The 20,033-nt window shown below is 39.9% G+C and overlaps 2 protein-coding genes across 2 annotated transcripts in view; one reads left to right on the top strand and one right to left on the bottom strand.

Annotated features, from left to right (window-relative positions):
• The window catches only part of gxylt1b (glucoside xylosyltransferase 1b), a 366,738-nt gene that overhangs the window by 284,889 nt on the left and 61,816 nt on the right, over positions 1 to 20,033 (bottom strand). The gene's annotated exons all lie outside the window — the stretch shown is intronic.
• pdzrn4 (PDZ domain containing ring finger 4) overlaps positions 10,443 to 20,033 on the top strand; it is a 35,469-nt gene continuing 25,878 nt past the window's right edge. The window contains exon 1 of the mRNA XM_072377848.1: positions 10,443 to 10,860. Within this exon, the coding sequence (XP_072233949.1) occupies positions 10,792 to 10,860 (69 nt within the window). The 5' untranslated portion in view covers positions 10,443 to 10,791. The remainder of the gene's footprint in view (positions 10,861 to 20,033) is intronic.

Here is a 20,033-nt window from a genome sequence, read left to right as displayed (position 1 = left end):
TTCTATGATCCTCATTAGCATTGTAAAGACTCAGGCCATCTGATCCCTCCATCCCTTTGACCTCTGGGGTCATAAAGGATCTTGTGTTGTAGCTTTGTGTTTGTAACAAACCGTCTGTGTTCAGTCTGCTTTGAACCATATAGAATCCATGAAATGACCTATATGTCAATATCAAACAGATGACTTTCAATGTAACTTTAACAAAAGGCTTTTTGTTCTTTTACTTTAATTGAATTACACATCTTCATGGTTCTGTATTTTCCTTGAACACCACATGAAAAATTGATGCTTTTGTGTCTGAAACTAAATACGTTGTCACTATCATGAATGTCAAACTCTTGCTGTTGTTCTTTTTGCTTTCAATAAAAAAGATAGGATGGCTCATCTTCTTCTCGTAAAGCCATTCTTTTTTTCTCTGTATGGTCATAGAGGGGACAGTAAATGTTTTATTGGTTATTTTTGGACGACCAGTGAGAGCAGCATGACCCTCAAGGCACGTCCAGTCAATCAAGCAATCAATCATATTTATTTGTGTGTGTGTGTTTGACTCATTTCCAAGACATTAACAAATAAATAGAATTAGTCTTTGGCTATCTTTCACTATTGTGGAAGGCAGTTAAGTAATTTGAACATTAAGACCTTGAGATCTGTATCTTTAAGCAGCTGTAACCAAAAGGGTAAAATACACTGTTGGGTAACGGTTCTGTCCATTGCAGGCCATGGAATTGTGTATCTGGTGGTATTACTGTCAAGCTGTCGTAGCAATAGTCTCCGCCATTTGCATGGCTTCTTCAGAAAGCCTTCAATGTGAAGGCACAATCAGTTTAACCTTGAGGAGTAATTACATTAGGTACACCATTTATAAAGTGTATTGTGTAAACACTGAAAGAAAAAGAATTAATGAAAAAAATTATAATATTCATTTAGACATTTCTCCATCTTCATCATTTAAAAAAAAAGTAACCTGAACAGTTGTTTAATCTGTGTTTTGAAAACCTTTTTTAGCTTAACACACTGAATTATTGATTTTTATAACAGAAGCGGGAGGATGCGAGCTCCAGGAAGGCTTCACCTATCCTATAGATGAGAACAGATTATAACAGTCTTGTAATGTTATGCAGCATTATCATAAATTATGAAAAACATGTGTAAAAGATGTCATATAATTGGGCGCAACTTGCTGTAAAGCAACACCACTGACTTAAGAACACAGTTAATAATAAAATGTCTGTCTTTACATGTACACTTATAAACTTTAGAGCTGAGTTTCTCATCATTATGCAACCATTGCTCCCTCAAGCTCATACACTGATGTCCTGGCTGGTATATCAGAAGAAGGCACCTGTGCAGCTGCACTGAGTGACTGATTATTTGCGATAAGTCTCAAATGAGGAAAGCAATTATTGCTGTCCATCAATCTGGGAAGGGTCGTAATGTAATATTCAAACAATTTCAAACAATAATGCACAGCAGCGCGTTTGTAGAAAACCAAACACAGCATATAGACACAAACACCTCACACCAACTGTCAAGCACAGTGGTGGAGGGCTGATGGTTTGGGCTTGTTCTGCAGCCACAGGACCTGGGCACCTTTTAATCATTGAGTTGACGATATTCTCCTCTGTGTACCAAAGTCAAATGTGAGGCCATTAGTCCAACAGTTGAAACCAAAAGCAGGTAATCAAGGAGAGCAATGATCCCAGCAGCAAGTGGCTGAAATAGAAAAAATGGAGCTGTTGCAATGGTCCAGTCAAAATCCAGACCTCAGGCTGATTGAAATGATGATGGTGGACCTTAAGAAAGCTGTACATAAACAAATGCTGCAAACCTCAATCTGCTGAAGCAACATCGAAAAGAAGAGGGGGGCAAAATTTCTTCAACTTGTTGATGCTAAAAATGGTTCTACAGCCTACCTAATCATGGGGTGTATCTAAGTTTTTCAACCTACATCTGCTTTTTGTTGACTGTTTGTTAATTACATAATGACGCTATGTAATTTATCATGTGTTGCTTATAAGATAAGAAGTTTATATAAGATTTTGTTAAGCTAATCTTAAGATCTAACATTAATTTCTATTTTGTTTGCTTTAATATGGCCTGATGTGTAAAACCTTACATTTACATAAAATATTATGTTTAGACTTGAATACTGCAACCTAAAGCTGCCCTTTAAAGCTGCATAATTGGCTGTTTCAGGTTGAAAAATTATCATCTTGCAGGCCAATACTACAGTAATGTAATGCTGTAGACTATTAGTTGTACATGAAGCCAAACTTTGATCAGTCAACAGTTATGAGCATTAAAAGCCCCCCACTGACTGACTATATAGATTTGTCTTTTATAGATCTGTGTTCCTTGGGATTTGCCAAGTTACTGTATGTTCTACGATTAGTTTCTTAGTGAGCATATTGACTGTAAGGCCAACCGCTGCCTGTTCACTCAGCATAGTCCAGGATCAATATTGTGTGCTTATTCACCACATGGAGTCAGACTCCTGTTGATGTGAATGCAATGTACCGCACACAAAGCATCCCGATGTAAACTCGATAAATTCTTGTCCTGCCTTGTAAAGGACTTATTATCAACAACACGTGTCTGAAATTAAGCATAGGAGAGATTTTTCGGTTTCTTGTTTATCGTCAAGTTTTTCCCAGCAAGTTTAAATAAAAGAGGGGGAAAAAAACAAATAGATGTCACCTAAAGTCAGGATTAGATGGGAAAGGCGGCACCAGCAGCTGGAAGCAGGAAGTGAGACAGCAAGCAGGAACACGGACCATACTTCGAGTTCAGTGGCGTATGACTAATCTTTAGTCTTCTGACCACATTTGCTCTGTCTCTTACATTGCTTTATCACTGTGCGTGTGGGGAAAGATTAAGGCCACATTAATTCACAACAGGAAAGCCCTTTTAAACCCAGCCGGTGCATTGATAAAAATCCAAAGGGCTATGCTCCACAGAGGGAGACTATGCATGAAGAGTGGGAGGTTGAAAAATATTTTTCAAAAGAGAAATCGTGTGCCCGCAGTCATGGAAAATTATCAGTCGCATTAACATAATTATGGTAAGCAACCTATAGTTTAATTTGCATAACTTCAACATTATTTACATAACAATTTTTAAGCAAGGTGCAACTCAAAGTGTTTTACAGAGCTAAAAAACAAAGGACGGAAACAAAAAAAATGGAAAGGATTAAAAACTTGTGATAGATAAAAGCATCAGCAAGCTACTCAAGAAAAATGAAAGCAATGTCATTTACATCAGCCCACAAATGCTTGCTTCAAGTAGAATCTTACAGGCTTCTGGATATCAAAAAACGTATTTCTCTAAACAGCAGAAAATGTCTGTGAGGTTGGATGTTTACTACTTCTGCCAGAAAATGGTGCATTTGTTCAGAAAGGGTCTTTTCAAGCCCAGACAGAGCACGAGATAAGGATCAAAAGGGCTCCAGACAGGCAAAAGCTTCAGGCTGACAACACAATTGGAAAAAAAGAATTGGAGTAAAGAATTGAAAGCATTTCATGCAAGAAAAAACAAGACATGAGGATGAAGATGGAAAACAATGTGAATGAAGGCCTAAAGGCACAAAAGTCCACAAATTGACTAGTTAATTAGTGATTCAATTAGTGACATATCATTTCCCTCATTAATCAAGAAATGACGATTTCTATATTAATTTGATAACACCTTATTCGACTGTCAAAGACCGAGAAGTGATCTGGTATAATTAGCATGATTTCTGTATGGAAGCATTACCATAAAAAAAAAACTAAAGAAAAGACAATCCAAATAAATAATATCTTTTTCAAGACAATTTCTTTACAAAATTTTTGACCATCCCAAATCTTTACAGTTAATGCAGGATTGAGAGGAGTGAACATATTTCGCACATTTTATCTGCGCCCTTTGTGTAATATTGTGCGACCCAGTAACACAGTGTAACGTCAGCATGCTCGGCTGAGCATAGCTCCAGTCCTCATCCATAAAGCTGAGGGATGATGTGTCCTTGTGCTTCTCCATCTGCCTTTGAAGTTTTAGGTCAAGTTTGTGTATGAAAGTGCCAGCGTGTGCGTGCGTGTGTCGCAGAGCCTGGCCTTGTGCCCCTCTGTAATCCTGTTAAGCACCTGGACAATAGGGGAACAGCTGGCTTGGCCTCCCTGCGCTCTGCAGCATCGAGTGGAGTAGAGGATGCTGCACAATACATTCAGATATAGAAACCAGAGGGGGGTGGGGTGTTAGACACTATTTTTGTATCTATTTCCTACATATCTGCTGTGTTGTCTGTCTTCCGTCTTCCTCCCTCAGGTGGCTGGTGGCGCTCTCTTGGCCCTGTTGCTCCGTCCATCCTCATGGTTCAATACTGGCACAGATGTTGAGGAAAGTTTAAGGGGCCCGATTGTGCCATTAGTCCGGCAGCAGGGCCTGGGAGCAGCAGGGGAAGACTTCTCTAATCAGTTTTATTGGAGCTATGCTATTGGGTTAACACAACAGGGTCAGGCCCAGCCCAGCGGCACTTCAGTGTAATGTGTGTGTGTGAACACACAGGGGGAATCTGTATGCGTTTATACCCTAGGGCTACAGCATGTTTCTGCCTCTTTTTTACCCTCACATATACACACGTTGTTCACGGTGAAACCTGAGTCTCAGCTGTGTGACAGACGAGCTCTGGTTGGTTTAGATACTGCAATCAAACGACTGCATGAGATCACAACATGTTGTTATATATATTTAAATACAAATTCTGTGTATGCACACATGTTTTCTTTTGTAAATGAAGATAACCAATGAATGAGTAAAAAATAGCTTAACTGTCTACAGATCTTTCAGCTCTTTGAAGCTTTGCACCCTGCACATATATTGTAAACAGATAATTTAAGATGTCCGGTTTCAAGTCTGACCAAAGGTAAAATGAATGAAGTAGCAAATACATTGGGGATCTATATTCAGGATACCTGCCAACTGACAATCACCAGAGTATTATCATATCACATTTACCCATGTGCACAAGCTTGTTAAAATCAGACCCTAAACCTAGCGTTTTAAGTAAAAATCAGGCTTTATTCTTAAAGTTACAGGGAACATTTGACTACGGCTGCTTCCACTGTTTTTAACAGCTACGCATTCTCCCAAATTTCTATGATGGAGGAACATAGTGCAAAGCTAGTTTGACACATTGGAAGGGAACAGGTCAGACCCTGATCTGAAAAATATCTCCAGAAATAACTTCTGTAACTGTAGGTTAAAACTGAAGAAGCCTGGACTAAATAAAACACTTGAGCGATGAGACGATACAAAATATAATTATTCTTCTGATTCTCATCACCAGGCCAGATTGATATTAAAACAAATAATCTAAAAGCACTTACATTTAGAAAATCAGTTTCATTTTGATTTTGTTCCACAAACTACCAAGCGGTAGAACTCTGACCTTTAAATGTTCTTTAAACTTCTCTATGCTTCACAAGTTGATTTGGAGTCAACACAGCGTAATGATGCTGCTCAATATTCAAAGCAAAGCTGCTGAGGGAAATCTGAACCTGTGTCCCAGTGCCTGAGGATGACTCCACCCTTAAGGGCTACTTGACCCTGCATGGTTGACGCCGTGTGAGGTCAGCTGGTCAGACGCCAGTTTGGCTGCTGGTTTATCGAGTACTGCGGCTGCCACGGTCTCACGTTCCCCATGGTCACACTGCTACTCTATTTGTAAGTTTTTTCATATGTTGAATAGAAAACTTAACCAAACACAAGGGGCAGCTGTGCCTCCGGCTGTTTGGTTACATCGTTCAGGATGGATTGTGAAATATTGCAATTTGTCTTTTCTTAGTACCTTTGTTTAATGGGGCGATGAAAAAATAAGTGTTTGCAGTGATTTAGCAGTGATTCGGCTTCATTAAAGAGCTGCCTTGGTTTGTGCAAAACAAAACTCTGAATTACTTTATTATCACACACTTTGTGTAAATGTGGGAATTCGTCTGCCTCCTCAAAGGGTACATAACTAAGTTTGGACTTTAAAACACACTGTGTCTACAACAAAGCACTAATGAGGGATTTTTGTCCAACTGGCAGACTGCAAATTATGTACAAAAGATCCCTCTGAGTATTGCTGAATGGGTCCCAGTTTAGCCGCTTTGTCTTTGTCTCACTTTTGTGGATTGGCAGCCTTTTGTTTCTCTTATAACTGTGTTCATAAATTTGATAATGAAGTGACTGGGATCACTCCAGCTCTCTTTTTACAAAGTCAATCATTTTGCTTCAACAATCAGGATGAGGAGACAATGAGTGGAGGAGAGACAGTCATTATGATGGGTTTGCATCCGAGCATTGGCCTCCTGCAAAGTAATTAGACGATAATGAATAGTTAAAATGTAATTACCAAAACAAAAAAACAAACAAAAAACGGACGCCACTTTTCAATTACCATGATGTACCATTATTTCACTTCGCCCTTTAGCTTCATGTTGTAAGTAGCACTCTAATTGTGTTTTTACCTAGATGAATGGTTCAGACTGTTAAATAATGCATAGGTTATAGCTATAGAGAGCCGTGTGTGGGTCGCCCTCAGGCTCTTCTCACACCACTGGCATTGAGATGCTCAGCTGACTACGCCAGCAGAAGTGCTGCTGTTTTGCAGTGATCTTTCCACACGCAGTGACATCTAAAGGACGATCAAAGCTCAGGATTTGCTAAACTTTAGCCATATGTGCTGTAAGTATCTAAGCTCTTGAGCTGTTTTGAAAACCTTAACTGACTCTGGATCATCACAAAAACAGCATATATAAGTCCTGGGGGGGTTTTCTGTTCGATTAAGACTGAAGAAGTACCTCAGTCATCTAAGCTTTAAGACATAAATAGACTAGAAAGTTTGCACAAGTAACTTATTCTAATGCCTTTGAGCACAGACCCAACGCATGATTACTTCTCCTGATTGGATCAGCCCACTGCCCTCTTGAGGCACCACAGCCTTTGAATATCTAGGTGCAGGATTCACACAGCTGTCATTGCCTGCAATGTCTGAGAACTCTGAAGTTTCGGTATAGAAATGCACACTTTACAATTCAGAGCTTTTCAGAGAAATATGCGAACTGGCACATTTTCTTTCAATCTCAGCCATATAGGACATTATGCAAATGTGGGGTTACAGGCTGCCTTTGAAGTGCAACACTTTCCATCTCCAGTGAGCTATTTTTGGTTAACCTTTGACGGACATGCAGATTCCAATGAAAGACTTAACCGTAAAATATAAAATGACCAGTGCAGCCGTTTGAAGCCACCTCAGCCCTCCTCACCCTAAAGTTAACTACCTGTCAGAGAATTTATTGAGCATGCAACTTTACAGGTATGACACCACTTTACTGCCATTATTGCCAGTCCTGTCCTCACACATCAAAGATGAAGTCACATTTTGTTTTTGAAAGCCTGCAATTTCTCTTCCACCGGTTCCGAATTCCACATCTCTCAAATTTATACAGGTCCTTTCAATTTTCTATGAGAGCATGAACCCATCCAGCATCTCATTTACACAAGACCAATAAGACAGGATGATGGAAGGGGAGAAAATTCTAGGTTCGATGGAAAAATGTTTTGAACAATCAAATGGGCAGGTTATAAACGAACAAAATTATGTCACTTTTTGCAAAAAGTCTTTCATTTTTCACTAGAAATATGATATCTTACTTTTGGCATTCTAGCTGGCATGAACAAGCTATACTATCTCAGTATGGTCTGATCATGTTAAAAACAGGGTCAGATGCTCTAAGGTATAAATCCCTCTCCTTTGTTTCTGTACATATTTCTTTGTCTGCTATAAATCCAAGCTATGCCTCAGCCCATCTCTAGAGTTTGGCCTTGTTTGCCTTCCAGCAAAGTGGTTTATAGATGTTACTCATCCTGTGACACCACAGCTTGACAGCCTTGCTTTGACAGGACTTTTGCCGTTTACAGACAATCATTTTGGCAGATTCTGTACCAAGCATGAAGTTGTTTTTTCTATCTTTCAGTGAATGAAGCTTGATGTGTTGATCTTCTAATTGTGTTTTTAATTTGTTGTTTTGGAACATCTGATGTAGTTCCTGCAACACATATAGAAAAAGGTATGATTTAATAGTGAGAATGTAATCTTTAACTCAGGATAACCATTTTCAGAACACTTGCCATGTGTCTGACTATCACAATGCTACATGATAAGGAAAGTTCCTCTAATAAACTGAGCCGAAATGGAGATTTCTAACATTTAGCAGATGTAACAGATGTAACTGCCTTGTGTTGTTGTAGTACATGAACAATGGCTGTAGATTGATAGATCGTACATAGATCAGATTTATCCAGTGTTTGATCTTTGATAGATTTCATGGTATACTTTTAAATGAATACTTAAATAGACATTTTATGTTTTCTTTTTCATTTTGCAACACACAGCTCTTTGCATTAATTGCATCAAGGGTAATGTTTTCTTTTTACTTCTAGGTTTACATGAAAAACAGATTCCAGATTTCATACCTGTAGCGTCAGGCTTTCGGACCCCACTGTGTGTAGTTTAGCATTTTTGTATGTGTGGTATTATAGCTCTCTAACTATTTGTGCACATCAGTAAATCTGAATTTATGGAAGATCACAGTGGCAATTCAGCCAGAGTTTGATAATATTGGTAATCCCACAGTGAGACTACAATAATCAGGGTTACCCTAACCCCTAACCCATAATGAGAATTTGACTGGAAAGAACCCTGCAGTTAATTGATGACGTCCCCAAAAAAGCCATCAGCAGAGGTAAGTGGAGAGCAGCGACCTCATCATGGAACAAGACACAACAAGAATTGTTGGAAGAAGGATGGTTAAGTGTTATCTTGGATGCTATATCTGGATCTTCTCTGATACCCTTGAATGAGCCATTATGGCCTCTGTACCTGAATGAGTGGTGATAAAGAGGATGATGAATCTGAGCTCTCTGCTCATAGTCTTAACAGTGACAGCTATTTGTCATCTGGACAGTGTATCTGTCTTCTGACTCAAAGGTCTCACGTAACACGCTTTTCACTCTTTGCTGTCGCAAATTATGCATTTCCTAGGAAAATAAATTACTATACTGTATGAACTGTATGCTCACTTGTAAAGGAAGACAAAACAACCAGCACTGAGGCTGTCTACATGCTGAACATGCATTTTTTCATATTAACCTTCGTTCCAAATTAATTAATATTTTTTTCTGAAATTGATTAACTATTCAAATGTTACCTAAATTAGTAAAAAGACCAAGGCTAGCCTTTGACGCAGATATCTAAGCTAGTTTAAGCTGAAAAACAACTAGCTTCTTTAAAGTGTACAAAATCAGACAGTAAATGTTGTATACCTCTTTTATACAGTAAAAGTAATGACAAAAAATGAATAATTCTGGGTTTCTGTAATTCTTTCTGGTTACCTGTAATGCAACAAAGATTTCTTTTTTACCAGCCTGATGGTAAATAACTGCAGGGGGACAAATAAAATTCTTACTGTAGTTTTTTTAATGCAGATATGTGCACTAGAAACTATTTAGAATTTCCCAGATAAGATTGATGGAGCATTGAACAGCATTTCATCATTATGCCTTGAGAATGTGTCTCTTCAAGAATATTTGATTCTGCAAATTAGTTGCATTTAAGCAAAATTTCCAGGAAAAGGGTGTGATAAATGCTGTCTCTGCATTTTTGTTGCTCATAGAAGCATCCCTGCATATTCCATCCTCCTGCCTCCTCCTCTTTCCACCGTTCTCTCTTCTCTTCTGTCTTCTTACCCCAAAGAGATGGGGCAGTAAGACTGGAAGCTAATTTGAAGCCAATCAATATCGGTCTGTGTTTCTTCCTGTGTGTCAGCCTAGTCCGGTGCCCTTGTCTAACTGCAGGCAGAGAGGGGAAGCATCTGTTTGAGGACTATCGTATTCTGGCTGTAAATCTATGGCAGCCACTAAACACCACTCCTCCAAACACGATGCTGAGCGCAAAGGTTATCTGACTGAATCCAAATGAGATTGATTCAGATGCCAAGTTCAGTTGTTAAATGTGTGCACTGACAAATAGCTCTCTCACTAACTTGATGAACTACAGAGAAGGCATTTTAACTGCTGTTTGAGGTTTAGTATTATTGGATTCAAATATAGGGATTTGGGGTGTTTTATACAATATGTACACACAGGCAAGAAGGAGATGAGCTTACACAGGTGAGCCCACACACATGCATTATGTCCTTCGCCTTGCTTACACTTAACAATGCCAATGTTCAGTCTCTGACTCTTCACAAGTTAAGACCAGTCCCCTCCCTCTTCTCTCACACCCCTTCTCTTACATCAGCCAATGAGGTTGCTGTCTATTCATGAGCTGGAATGGGAGCAGGCATGTGTAGGCAGCCTGCCACAAGAGGAGGTGTGTCTCCATGAGCCAAGAGTGTGTGTACAATGAGAGTGAGCTCACACTGAGAGAAGAGGTGGTGGAGGAAAGAGTGTCTGTAGGCATGCAATTGAGAGTGAGGCGAAGGAGTGACAGGCAAGAGGGAAAGGGGAGCCAGGTGCACTTTACTTAGCCGATACACTCACATAAAAACACACATAGTAACAACCCCCACTAAAATTTTACACTGAAACACGTGTGCACGCCTCGCTCAGAGCCACAGAGAGGGATCTCTGAAGATATATGGATGAGAAAGAGGACTAGGGGAGCCAAGGAAGAGGAGCCCGAGTGTGTATCGCCCCGGGGAGAGCTCACACACACCGCAGACTGCGCACACACTCCAGCGGGCACTCTGCACTGTTTCCCTGACAACTAGAATGGGCTGCAATTTGTGCACCTTGCAGAAACGAGAGGAACACTACAAACTGCTGTATGAGATTGCACAGGTAAGTGCGACTTAAAGGAGGAGGAGGAGGAGGGAGAAGTCATGATGACAGCGTAGGTGATGATGTAAACCATGGCAAGAATGCTTTGGTGTCTGAGAAGAACTGTATTTTCCTCCAATTAGCAAGGAGGGCAACAGTGAGACAATATAACAGGAATGGATAGAGCAAAGTCAGAGAAAATGGAAGAAAGAGAAGAAAAACTGCACACTTCCATAGGGAAACCCGGACAAAAACAGGAAAGACAAGAGAGCAATGTACAGAAATTAGTTACTTTCAAGCAGCCAGGCAGAGAGACAGTGTGTGTGTGTGTGTGTGTGTGCACCTCTCTCCATCAAAGAGAGTAGAGCTAGTTATTTCTCCTCAGTGGCAGAAGATGTGAGAACAAGTTCAGCACTTCTTTCTGCGCTGGCTTCAGGGGAATTCACCCCATCTTCTCTGCCTGTGACAATCTAGAGGAAATACAGTTCAAAGGACAAGCAGCAAATGTGTTCTGCTGTTTTCCTTTGAGTTGTTTGTCAGATGTGGACTTACTGACCTGAAACACAATGTGATTTCTGTTGCTGCCCTGGTGTAAAAATCCTCGTCACCAACTGAAATTGTTAAGCCTTTTATCAAAAGTTCTTTGTCTTGCATGTATGTTGAATGAGTTTGCTGATATCCATTGAAAGTTACAAGATATTTAGAAAGATTTACTTATTACTAGAAATTATTTTTCTAGTAATTTGAAAATGAAGTCAACAAACACATAGACTTATATTGTCTCCAACAAAAATCATGTCGTAATTATGAGCAGTTAAAAGTGGTGAATGTACAACTTGTCATATTGCACTGAGCTTATCAGGAATGTGTTGATTAGACAGTGGGAGCATGTGTGAATCTTTTGAAAAACATTACCAAAAAATAACACTGTTCACACGTCTCTCCCACTGCTTTCTGTATATCAACAGGGATGTTTTAACAGGTTCCAAAGTTAAATTCAAATACAAGCATGCGACATGCAGCTTCACTGTCTTTAATGACGGCGATATCTTTATGTGTAAAGCTGATTGTGGGGAAACACGTGCTTTGGGTTTTTCTCTTGTTGAGAACAGCGCAGGGCAGGACTCATTCATCATTTAGTATCTTACACTGTTACGGACACCAGCGAAACTGAATATGGCATAATGAGGCTGGGCATCACTGCTGGTTTGTTTTGTAATGTATATCCTACGCTATCATCCAAACTATTGAATTACATAATGTGTAGACTTTTTAACATTGGTTAATACAGGTTATTTGGCACTTTTCAATTGGTTGATGTTAATGATTTTCAAAGGTGACAAGGTATCATTGTGTTATGGGCTCTTAAAAATTTATCAAATGAGTTATCACCCCAGTAGCCTTTCCCTGTAATTTGATGTTGCTTTTATGAACCTTATCCACACTGCTGCAATCTGAAAATAATTTTGATTTCACATTAAATGCCCCGGTGCATTAATGAGATGGTGGATGTTTGCATTGTACGTCTAGGAGGACTACATGAGAATTAGCTAGCTCAATTAAAGGAAACTCTAGAGGGTCGTACCTCCTTTTGAGTCGTTGAAGTCAATGGAATCTACCTGCCAAAACAACGGCATAAGTGCCTTATGCCTTGCATAGCTGTTTAAAAATGTATAAGTAAGGTTAAACAAAATTTTAATGGAATTATGTTTAAAGTCCCCATAAAATAAAGTTTTCTTCAGCTATATATACACCAGTATCTAGCCTGAACAATGGCAAAAACATAGATTTGTTACTATCTGGAAAACTTTCAAAAGAAATGCTGATGACTGGTGTTCCATTGAAAGGCTTGTACTAACCTTGCATCCAATTAAATGCGTTATAGAATTTAAAATTCAATTAACTGTAATGACATTTTAAGAGGAGCAGTCTCTCTTGCTCCTGTTTGTACAGTAAACCCACTGTTTGTATGTGAGCAAATAACACTCAGCTTGTCATGTAAGGGGAACTCCAAAGGAACAGTTTGGCATTTTGGGAAATACACGCCTTTTTGCCATTTAACAAATTTACCCCATCCCCCTAACACTGTACTACTAGTAAGTAGTTCATAGTACTACATAGTACATAGTAAGTAGTACAGTGTGTTTGCAACTTTTTTGACAGGACAGTTTTGCCCAACAGCAATAACAGTAACCTGCCCTTCAGTGTACAGATAAAGCACCTCAGTCAAATGCAAGAGTGATGTCCTGGACATGCAAAAATTTGCCACCATTCTTCAGCAAAAAACACCTTGTTTGAGTCTGGTTCAGAAGGGGTGATGTTAGCATCAGTTTCTTTGTCATGGGAGTGTTTTTTTTCTTATCTTCCAGTAGACTATAACATGTCCTGAAGCCTCCGTTCCTAAACATAATCAGAGTGTAACTTTACATTTTTGTGCAAATAGGTCAAAAGTCCTGGTAGAACAAATCCTGTCTTAACTAGGTCCACCTTTGACATGTAAAGAAACGGGAGATCAGCATGTATACTGATGTTAAACTGAAACAATAACAGCGCACAATATGATGATATGATGATTAAAATATTTTATCAAAAAGTTCGGTTTCCATGCTCAAAACATTCAACATTCAAATACCTGTGTTCATGTGTAGAGGTCCTAAGCTACACTTTTTTTTTTGCCTTCATTCAGGCAAATGGAGCATTCCAACTCATTCAAGGCTTGACAGGGAGGGTAATGAGCAAAAGAAGCTATAAATAAACAATCATTCATACGGCCTGAAAACAGATGTGACTCGTGATGTGTTTTCCATGGTTTCAGACGATATATAAAATATAACAAGACATGCCAACAAGACAAGAGTAGAGAGAATCTCGATGTTGGAGACCAGTGACCTTCAGTTCCTGAAATCCTGCAACTCTCTTTCACAGCATGACACAATAGATACACAGATTACTACAATTTAGGCAACATAATGGGAACAAATGTGTTTTACCACAAAGTAGATTAATTTCCATCTCAATGATGATCCTACCAGACTCATCACTCAATGGTGTATGCGAGGTTCAGTGCAGATGTCCTCATAGCTGCCACAACTTTTTCAAGAAATCAAGCTTAAACAAATTTCAAATGAACTGAATTTGAATGTAGAAAAAAGATGGCAGCCCTTGTAGATGTTGATGTTCATGTCTTAAATTATTCGGGTCCTATGAGTAAGCCGGATTTCATATGGCATCTATAAAAGGGCCACAACATAACATGGCAGTTCATGGCATAAAACAACAGGAGATGCAACATAAAACACTATGTTTGCAAGGAAATTTGGCTGTAACTGAAAGAAAAATGGCACTCATAGTTATGTTGTATTTCTCCAACAAACGGTAAATATCTTGGCAACATGGCAGACAGTCTAAAAATACCGCGTCTGTCTGTGTGTATACATAGGTGAGAACACCCACTTACCGTTAAACGTTCTATGGTGTGTGTTTGTGTGGCAGTCGGAGGACACCTACGGTTCTCATTACCAGTATGAAAGAGTGGAGGAAGAGAGAAAGAAAAAGGGGCTCACCAGGCTATAAGTGTGTCAGTGTGACTTTGTCCTGAAACTTGAGGCTGAGGGGATTCTGCAAATCCAGGGAGACTCCTCAATAATCCCTGTGTCGCTCTCTCCTTTTATCATTCCACACTCATTTCTTCTCTATAACCTTCATTATCGCTGCTCTCTGTCTGTCTTCCTCCCTTTCAGCAATACATTTCTGCCTTTCATTTTATTTTGGCACACACAGCATTGAATATGTTTCACTTCAAACGGTTCTACAGCATAAGACACTCTGTGCTCATTATACCAGTGAAAAACAAAAGGATGCTGATGATGTAGCTGAAGCATGGCTGCAACAGGCCTGCTGATATACACTTGGGTAGATGTTCTGATGCTGTGGAACTCTTATGCCCATGTGTAATGGTCAGGGGCCCTTAGCTTGGTGATTTCATGTTGGAAACAAGACAGTGTGATGCTGTTATTCTGTTTCTGAAAGTGTGAGGGACTGTCTGTTTCAGTGTGTTTATCTGATAAGTTATTCTGATCAGCAGAGAAGCAGACTGCAGTCCGGTCTCAGTGGCCCTATTAAAAGATGAACCATTTGGTGCCGTCGTCAATTCTTGACCATAAATTTAGGGAGACAGTTGAGGTACACCGCAACTTCTGGGCTATAAAATCATTATATGGCTACATCTGCCATCCACAATGGTGAAATGATGCCTTCTTTTTACATTACATATAATTATCACTCATAAGTCTCCAAATACTTTACAAGCTAAAGTTTTGTTTTGCAAAGTGTAGCAGAATAACACGAAACTTAACAACTCTTTGAAAGTCATGGGAGTATGTGTCACACAAGAGAACCAAGCTCATGTACAAATTGACCTATATTGTTCAGTTAGGAATGAAACTAAAAGTATGACCATCTCACAACTTCTGCACCCTTTAGGTGTCACCGCCTCATTTTGAACATTTGGATGTACAGATAATGTTTTCTTTTAAGACAAGCAAAACTTAGAATTTTCACAATAAAAGAGACTGATCTCATGTGTTTTAATTTGTTTCCTTTCACTTCTCTACTTCGCTTGTATTAATTAAACTTTTGGGTTTAGATTAAAAAATATTTTTAGGAGTTAGCATTAGGACACATGGTTTGCTTTCAGACTTACAAAGTGAAATACTAGAGCTAGAAAATTACAGTTCCCGTCATGCTATGTTGATGCTGCCATCCTCAAAACACCACACTAGGGATGTGTTGCCATCTCAACATTTTTTAGCCATGGACTGTGACTCTGTTGTGATTTGACAAACATATCCATTACACATTTCCTGGTGAGACTGGTTGCTAGGCCCACTCTTTTAACAGTTTGCTCATCAAGACGACCACAGCAATAACTGACTTGAAAAAGCAAAAGATTTGCACTAATGCAAACTGTTTTGGGGACTTTTTGAGGGAATTGAGAGCTGGTGTAAGCACCAGATGTGCTCAACTTACCAAATCTGCTTCGGGTACTACATGATAAGTCGTCCAAGAGGCTTTTCTATTGGTCACTACCTTCATACTATTTAAAAAAGTCAGAAAAGCTAGTCAATCTTTCATAAAGATATAGCTATTTGACTTGTTAGTTTAATTGCTTTGTAGTAAAATGAAGTAAGAACATTATGTTAATGAATGGTTTTAGAGTTGACTGATACAACCAGACATTTAGCAACACACACATGAATTTTGTTGTTGAAGTTTCTGAAGTGAAAAGGCCCTAAGGACATTTTTTTCTTGAATTCAAGATGTTAAATGTCTGTGCATGAGGCAAATAGAAAATGGACTGCAACTGTTTTAAACTTAAGGTAATGGTTCTCCCTCTATAATGTTTGGTCTCTCATTTAAAAAAAAAAAACAAAAAAAAAACAGAGCATTTCAGAGGCCAATTTGAGTTTTCAGCCCGCAGGCCTGCCCTGATGTCCTCTACAAGACTGACTATCTCAGTTCACAAAGCTGCGCTATCCTGACAGGACCGCTTACTGCTCGACCCCAGCTGCCTAGCGGCCACAGAGAGATTTATGGCTCTCGTCAGACCATTTACATTCAATGTTTCATTTGTAACTGTATGTGTGTATCTCTGCACACACACACTGTGGGGTTCCATTCAAGCTGTAGCAAATATCATTCCATGTATTTTGCTTGTGGCTGTTGCTTGTATTAAATTGTCCCACAGCCTCTGGCTTTTAGAGTCTCACAGGTCCCATATCTTCTGTTTTCAGTTTTACCTAAATCAGCACTATTATAGCAGTCGGTATTGGAGAACACAATACAATATCTATATTTTAGCTTCCTTTATGCACCATGGCACACTATGGCAAATTGTCTGCACATGGGCAAGGACACTCCAGACTCCTAATAAGGTGTGAAAATTGGTTAAAGGTTTCTTTTGTTGCTTCAATTCAAGCTTCACAGCCACTGGAGATGTTTTTGCTGCTCCCATGTGGTCAATACATATACCATTAACCTTTTTTACCAAACAAGAGCATAAAAATGAAAGGTTTCTGAAAACTCCTCGCACAGAATATCATAGAAACAGATGAGACAACGAAGTAATGTGGATTCTGCTTTAGTAATTTTTAAGAGACACTATCGAAGAAACTATCTAAAGGCACCATTACTGACAGTAAGGCCTTTTTAGATGTGTTTTGAGGTGACTATCTTGATATTGTGTTTGCAGTTTTTATGGTCAGGCTTAATGATATTGTGCCATTAGCTCCTTTATTTACATGAGGCAAATTTCATGGCACTGAAGGTTATGACCGAGGTCATAGCATCTTTCTGAAAACATGCGCCTTACCCCCTTGCATATTGTATATGTGGATATATGTGTTTTGGGAGCTAGAGCCGTCTCTGGTGGCAACCTTTCTTTAAGAAACAGATGCTGTGCCTCATGTCCAGCCTGTTAGACACCACAGAGGGGCTAGACGGATAGCCCCTCACCCCGCCATTGCCTATGGTGTCCAGGGAGTGCCACACATAGCAGGGGAGGCTCTGGTCGGACCCACACAGCCGTCGCCTCCATATGGCCAAATCAGAACTGGACATCGACTGCATTTGAGGGACTTGAAATTCATCAGTGCTATCTCTCGCATCGACCGGAGAGGTTGTGTCTCAAACTAACAGAGAAATGTGTAAAGCAGAAAATGATAAGTTTGGTCATTGTGAAACTGCAGCAAAATACTTTAGGCCCGTATGACATAGAAGACTGAAATACGCTCTTGGATCTCACCTTCACTCAGTGTGTTTGGGCTGTAAATGCGCTACAAATGGGGGAAAAAAATGATGTGCTTATCAGGAAAGCACCACACCCGCCCTTCTTTGTTTCTGCCTGTCTCAGTCTCTGATGGGACTTTCAGCTTTGCAGAAAGTATTGAATGAACTGACCTTTCCATTTTTCCTGCATTTTTCAGACCAACAAGTTGTCTGCCTGTCTGTGTGGGTCAGTTGAGTTTGACCTTTTCACCTGTGAGCGTAATTCTCCTTGACAAGTCTCTCATGCACATACAGTATACATGCACACACTTGCTGTGTAGTGTTTCGAATGGGATGTCAAAAGAGAAAAGAAAAATCGTTTTTCAGTCAAATTGCAGCTGCTGTGCTGCAGCAATGAGGGCTATCTGATCGAGAATACGAAACCTTCCAAATTATTCAAGTAAACTTTTTGATTAATCATAAAAATCATTCATTTCCTCCCCAATAATGTTAATCTAGCATTATGAAAATAAATTCTGCTGCTTAACATGGATCATCTGGTGTCTTCCATCATGGTAATAGTTACTCGTTGGATCACAGCATGGTGATAATGCAACATGATTTAGAGGTACATATGGCCTCATCACTGGCGCTGTGGGTAGCATGTCTTGTGGTTGTAGGCCAAAAGTGGAAATGGGAGCTGGGTGAATATTCATTGTTAGCCTCACACAGGAAAGAGCATCCTTGTGTTGTGTGACAAACAGAAATAATGTGTGATATCTTAATTACGTCCATAATTTCTACATGTGTGTTGCGTGAAAATTGAGAGAAACAGAGATACAGAATGATGTACAATGACTAACTGCTTCTAAACGGCCAGTGTTTATTTGTAGTTGTGCCTTTTTGTTTCTGTCTGGCTACGAGCAAACATACACTTTTTCCCCCTCTCTTTCTCTCTGTGGGTGTGGGTGAGGGGGATGTGGCATAAAGTCAGGGGAAGACTTGTCCGGTATGGATGGGGGGAGGCAGGGGAAGCAACAATCGCCGTTTCGCTCCACTGGCCAACAATCTCCCCCTGCGTTGGCTCTGATAAGCCCAGGATGAAAGCCCTTTCTCTGGGCAGAGTGACACACTCCCCCCCGCCCACCCCCCTTCAGACAAGGCAAAGGCTGCACACATGATGCATGTGCACACAACTACACGGAACAAAGGCGGATATGCATATTTGGACCCACTTTGTGAATGTTTGGACTACACAGAAGAATCACACAGGCACTTTTTGTCATTTTTATGACTGTGTAAAAATGTCATTCAGGTTCTCAGCACCTGACAAGATGACTTATCAGTTGTTATCAACCTCTCCCTGATTACCACACTGATCAACCGAGTGGCCTGGACAAGGAGATGTGAGCTATGAAAGAGGAAAGGAAAAGGTGTGGAGGGGAACTGGATGAAGTTTCATAAGAAGGGTAAAGAAGGGAAGAAGATTTGAGGAGATAGTAAAGTAAGTAGTAGAATGATGAGTTGTGCACCATCGGTAAATCTTTTAAACCCTTGCATTCTACTTTTAATCTCTTCAAAATAGCAGCCCAACCTCCTCCTTCTCCCATCACTTATCAGTCACCAGACACTGTTTCAAGTCTGTTCTATTTCACTGCCCCTGTCTGTCTGTTCGACTCATTAATAACGTTTGCCATAACCCCTCCTTCGGCGGTGCCATGGATTGTTGCTGCAAAGACCCTATAAAGAAAAAGATAGCAATTGAAGGTACAGAAGTGGCCCGTCATTCATGTGTGGCAGAAAAATCCATTCATTTTTGTCTAGCATGTGAACTGTCAGCTTGTGTCTGTTATACAGTCACATGCTGCAGGCTTTGTTGTCAGGTTAGACTGATACAGAGATGAACCATCTGGAGCAGTTATGGATGAGGTGCAGGCATTTGCTGCAGCAAAAAAATTGCCCACGTACTCATGAAATATGCACAAAAAAATGTCCCCTGATATTTAGCCATTGCAGTAGGGGGGAAATATTCTAACACAAACTGTGAGACATAAAAACCTCCAGGACGCTTCACATGAATAACTGCTTGTGAGTTGTGTACATTTACAGCAGATTGCTTGTTTTACCAACTATTTTTCGTTAACAGCCTCTGTCACATCTTTTCTACAACATGGTATCAAAGCAAAACAGTCGTGATGATGATTAAAAATGCAAATAGCCTAACACCGTGCCACTGTCAAGTATGTTTTGAACCTAAGGGGTATCCTGGGACCAGGTGGTCTAAAAGGAGATTTGGTTACACCAGAGAGCTGGTGTTGAGTTCCCACTTAACCAACTTGGGTTTAGGAGTAATCAGGGCCACTCAGAGCCTGGCAACGAGTCCAGTTACAGATAGAATAACACCAAACCATCTGCATAGTAGGGGGTGA

Source organism: Leuresthes tenuis, unplaced genomic scaffold (assembly GCF_036924035.1).
Source record: "Leuresthes tenuis unplaced genomic scaffold, fLeuTen1.0.hap1 SCAF_23, whole genome shotgun sequence".
In the NCBI taxonomy this organism is placed as follows: domain Eukaryota; kingdom Metazoa; phylum Chordata; class Actinopteri; order Atheriniformes; family Atherinopsidae; genus Leuresthes; species Leuresthes tenuis.
Note: the sequence above shows the minus strand (reverse complement) of the source record. Positions and strands in the feature narration are given on the sequence as shown.